General features: G+C 51.4%; 2 protein-coding genes across 3 annotated transcripts in view; one reads left to right on the top strand and one right to left on the bottom strand.

Annotated features, from left to right (window-relative positions):
* The window catches only part of LOC126580867 (dnaJ homolog subfamily C member 7), a 9,799-nt gene that overhangs the window by 132 nt on the left and 4,667 nt on the right, over positions 1–5,000 (top strand). The window contains exon 1 of the mRNA XM_050244164.1: positions 1–166. This exon is cut by the window's left edge and continues 132 nt beyond it. Within this exon, the coding sequence (XP_050100121.1) occupies positions 1–166 (166 nt within the window). The remainder of the gene's footprint in view (positions 167–5,000) is intronic.
* The window catches only part of LOC126580861 (uncharacterized), a 5,646-nt gene continuing 1,255 nt past the window's right edge, over positions 610–5,000 (bottom strand). For both annotated transcript variants that reach the window (XM_050244158.1, XM_050244159.1), the window contains 2 exons: positions 4,586–5,000; positions 610–4,516 (listed from right to left, as the gene is read on the bottom strand). The exon at positions 4,586–5,000 is cut by the window's right edge. In XM_050244158.1, the coding sequence (XP_050100115.1) occupies positions 753–4,516; positions 4,586–5,000 (4,179 nt within the window). In that variant the 3' untranslated portion in view covers positions 610–752. The remainder of the gene's footprint in view (positions 4,517–4,585) is intronic.

The raw sequence follows: 5,000 nt of genomic DNA, 5'->3' as shown, positions 1-5,000 counted from the left end.
TTGTGATCGATTTAGTGAACGATTCCGAAACGGATGATATTATAACGATCGATGATCAGCCGGAAAAGGATTGCAGTGACGAGGCGATGGAAGCTAAAGAGGAGGAGGACAGTCCCATGCTAAACGAATCCAGCGATGTGGAGTTTGTGGAAATTAACAACCAAATGTAAGTAAGCGGTTTCAGGGTTCAGGGCTCGTTTGCGTGGTCTCCAGTTGCGTAAAGAGGCGCAGCAGTCTGGTGAAAATCGAAGACAATTTATGGTTAGGGTTTCTCAGGAACATCGTCACGGGCTGGTGTAATTGTTCAAGAGACATAACCCTACTAGTAGCGGGCTGGTGGCACTGTGAATGCAATCAATACAGCTGATTTGATTCGAAGAACGACAAGACAATCCCCCGACACAAGGTGAATGATTTCTGGGTCACACACGCAACCTTTGATTCATCCTTTCACCCCTTCGCTGGTAGCATTAGCAAACTGTTAAGACATGTACGAAATCCCTTGTCAGCTTCCTAGAAGAAACTGAACGCTCACGCTGACTGTGCAAAGGATTAGAAAAACCCATCGATAAAGGAGCAAACAGTAACACATTTCATTCAACGATCCGCAGGAGAATCTATCTCCTTTTCAGCTTTATTGTATTCTTGCGCGATAATAGTTAATAGCAAGTACAAATGAACAGTTCAAATTTAAGTTCCTTTACGTGGAGAACACACGTATAACAATGTATGTAATGCCAGACACTACGAGCTTAGATGTGCAGCTGAACGTGTCGCATAAGTTGTTTCCGCTCCTCGAAACACTCGTCACAAATCGAGCATCGAAAACCGGCAAACGACGAGGTAGTAGCCGATTGAAGGTCCGTCGATTCGCCATCGCTCGCTTCCTGCCCGACGTCGGAGGCAAAACCACCAAACATATCGTCGTCGTTATCATTGTCATCGCTATATTCGACCGCCTCCTGTTTGACGATGGTAACCGCACTGCGATCCATGGTCGCGGCGCAGTCCTGCTTTCCCTGCTTTTCACCACGCTGCTGCACGCTATTGCTGGTGGTAGGAATCTGATCGTTGAGCAGCATTGTGGCCAACTCCACGGACGCATTCGTTTTAGTGTTCTGTCGAACCCGATGCAAAGATTTGTCTTCACCGATGGCAAAACTATCTCTACTAAGTCTTCGAACGGTCTCGACTGGCAGAGAATCCGTCACGCCGGTGGTGGAGGATTCGCCACCTTCAAAAGCTTCCTTTAAAAAGTTAATCTCCTTCTCTAACTGGCGCCTTGTTAGCCGCGGAATACGTAGCGGGGACGAAGCTTTTTTCGTTTGTTGCTTTGACGATTGAGGGTTCTTACTGTTGTTACGCCGACGATTGGCTGATTTCCTCTTCTCAACCCGCGACGTGTGATGAATGTCGTCATCCACAGTTTCCAGGTTCAAGTCATCCAGGGGTAGTAGCGCATCCACATTGGAAACATTTGCGGCGGGGTTTCCATCGTAGAAGTGTAGGGCACGCTGGGCAGTCGGTGTGGCCAGTATGTCGCGTGGTGGCTCGTTGATTGGCACAGTTTTAACAGGCGAACGCAGTATTTCCGCTAGATCGTTCACGATGTCGCTATTGTAGCGATCGGTGTAGCGATCTCTGTTTGATATCTCGCTCAGCAGTCTTTGATTCAGTTCAGTAAGCTCGTCCTCATCGTGTACCGTGCCGTGGTCATAGCAACTGCTTGTCGACGAAAAGTGCCGTCGCCGCCTGCGACGCTCTTCACTGCCAACAGCACCTCCTCGTCCATCCGTCGTCGCGTGATCGATGCTTTGCTCGCCAATCAGCGCCTCCTCATCTTCCAGTGTATCGTGCGCACTTTTGCCATCGTCTAGCAGAGGGAAACTCCCGGAAGAGATTCTAGAGGACGAAATTTCCCGAACATACGAAGGCAGGACGCGAGAGCCATGCAATATGCTGCTCGCCAGGACTGGAAATGTTGCCATGCTGTTCGTAGCGGACGCCGTCGCGGTTGGAATAGTACGATTTCCATTCCCTGTCACACTCTTGAAGGGGGACGAGAAACCATCTTTGGTTGGGGAGCAAACAGAAGAGTGTACCTGTTTCTTATTCCCGCTGTCTTTCGTCGACGTCGACGATGATGATGAGGTACGTTTTGATTTCACGTGGCTGCTTGTCGTTCGTGACATAGAACTAGGGGCCAGTTGCTTCGCCTCCGCCGTACCCCCCTTTTTCGACCCGTCATGATTGTTGTTTACTCCATGGACGAGCACCACTTCGCTTAGCAGGTTAATGCCGTGATCGTCCATGATGATCATCTCTCCATCCACGCCAACATTCGGTACCGGCACTAGCGTGTGTGATGATGGTTTAGTGGTCAACTGATCAGCTTCCTTTTGGGCATTGTCGAGCAACTCATAAGGCGAGATGAATTTCGGTGAGGCAATCACTTTCTGAACGGAACCACCATAGCCTAGGAACAGTTCGCTAGATATTTTCATCGATCCGTCGCCATTGTCCAGGGAATTGTTAGCACTGGTGGTGTCCGAACGGTGTTCCATGCTTGAGTCAGTATCCTCGTCATGATCGAACCGCCCATTACTATCCTCTGGTACTTGTGATCGTTTCCCAGTAGCTGCGTCTTGCGCATCATCCTCATCAAACTCCTCCTGGCTAGTGCTCCTGTTGGTAGTGGTGGTGGTGGTGGCTGTCGAAGATTTTTTCTTGCGTCTGCCGCTCTGTAACCGTTCCAGCTCTTGCGGTTTCAGTTTCCGACGCCGTTTGTACTTACGCGGGAAGATCTGTGGCTTTCGTTTGTCCGCGGTTATCTTATCGCTGTGCTCGATGAGATGCTGCACGAGCTCGTTCGACGTAACAAAGAGATCACCACAGGCGTCACAGTAGTAAGGCTGTTCGGTCGTTCCTCGCTTGATATTGATCTGCGAGTGATGGGCTCGGATATGCTCGCGAAGCACAACGCGCTGATTGAACGCCTTGGTACAGACGGAACAACCGTACGGTTTCTCGCCCGTATGGATCCGTTCGTGTTTGCGCAGCGTACCACCGTCGGCGAACGCTTTCCAGCAGAACCGACATGCGTACGGCCGCTCGCCCGTATGAATGCGAATGTGTATCTGCTGAGAGGATCGCGAACCAAACGTTTTGCCACACTCGGTACACGGAAATTTGCTTGATTTGGTGTGTGAATGCCGGTGGTTCATCAGACTGCGTCCGTCGGGGAAGCTTTCCCCACACTGCTCACACTTGACCGACTTGTTGCGGTGCGATTCCATGTGGCGCTTCAGCCGCGCCTTGTGGTGGAACGTTTTGTCACACTGCGGGCAACAGTGCCTGCGGACGCGCGAATGGTCCCAGGAGTGTTTTATGAGAGAAGCTTGATTTGTGCACCGTTTGCCGCAAATCATGCACGATGTCGGCGTCAGCTGCTCCATATGCTGTTCCTGCAGATGCTGTTTGATTTCGTGGTCGCTTTGGAACGTTTCGCCGCACAATTGACATTTGATCGGCACTGCTAGCTCAGTTTCAAGCGCCGATAGCTGGCCTTCATATACGGAAGACTTGTCCAGAGCCATTGTTCTGTCCTCACTGTAATCATCATCCGAATCCATTTCCTCCTCATCATCCTCCTCGGGCTGCTGTTGGTAGTCGTATCCGGTCGATGTATCGACATTCACTTCCTGCTTTACGTTTGACGCATCGTATCCGATTGGAGCCAATCCGTGCATCTGCTGGATGTGCCGTTTCAGGCGATCCGGCTGGGCAAATGACGCACCGCAGTTATCACAGTCATATTGAGGGTCCAGAAGCAGATCGAAATCATCAGCCTGTGGCGCATCGATATCAAACGCATGTCCTCGCGATGCTGCAGAGGAGGTAGATGCTTTCGTGTTGTGTGTTGCTACAGCGGGTGCCTTGCGTTTCCTTGTACCTTTCTGTTCTCCCTCCGGATGTCGCTGGCGTACGTGTGACTGCAACTGCGTCCGATTCCAGAACATTTCCCCACACATGCTGCACTCAATCTTCGATTCACCGCCGTGAATGCGTGCATGCGAATCGAGTGCCTTTTCTCGCGCAAACCCCACACCGCACTGTTGGCACACGAATGGTTTGCGTGGATCCTTCACCGGGAAGGGAACGCTCGGTGATACGTTGTCTTGGGTTGGATAGGAAGGGAGAGTAGTGCCAGGTTCCTGCTTAATATACGGACGAGCCGAACGCCCTGAACGAGGCGATCTGGCCTGTTTGGAACGAAGGGATTGCTGGTCGGTGAAGGATTTGCTGGGGCCCGTTGTCGAAGGCCCCGCACCATGCAAAAGCGAACGGTTCGGGCTAGCATGCGTGCTACCGTAGGCTGGCGATGTCGATATGAGCTGCATTGGTGGCTGAGCGTTGTAGCCCATTCCGGCATTTTCGATGTACATTGCGGTGTCATCATCATCGCTCGAACGATGCGATCGGTATTGCTGGTTAGCGCGTGCGATTATCGTATCGTCTGGAAATCGAGCGAAATTTAACACAATTCCTTGGAGCACCATCGTCCGATCGCTGCTCTTATACTTACAGTCACCCCCGTGGTCACTCGTAAACGATTCATCGTTTTCGTTGGACAGAAACGCGTGCTGCTGCAAATGGGCCGTCAAATCACTGCGCTTCTCGAAGTGCGTGTTGCACAGATTGCAAGTGTGCAGCCGCACGTTCGAATGGCAAAGCAGATGTTGTTCCAGGCTGCTCATTTTCCGGAACCGACGGCTGCAGAAATCACAGGGAAACGGCCGCGACAGTGTGTACTTGTCTTGATCGAGCGGAACGGAAATATCGTCCTCTAGCGGTGCTCCACCGCCAACGGTACTGCCACCAAGTTGATCTATAGACACCGTCACGCACTCGTCGTCCTGCGATTGCACCCAATCATCGGTGATCACTTCTTCCATCACCAATTCCTCACACTCTTTATACTGTTGCTGCTGCTCCTGGTT

The sequence above is a fragment of the Anopheles aquasalis genome, chromosome 2 (assembly GCF_943734665.1).
Source record: "Anopheles aquasalis chromosome 2, idAnoAquaMG_Q_19, whole genome shotgun sequence".
Taxonomy (NCBI): domain Eukaryota; kingdom Metazoa; phylum Arthropoda; class Insecta; order Diptera; family Culicidae; genus Anopheles; species Anopheles aquasalis.
The sequence above is the reverse complement of the archived record's forward strand: the minus strand, read 5'-3'. Positions and strand labels throughout refer to the sequence as shown.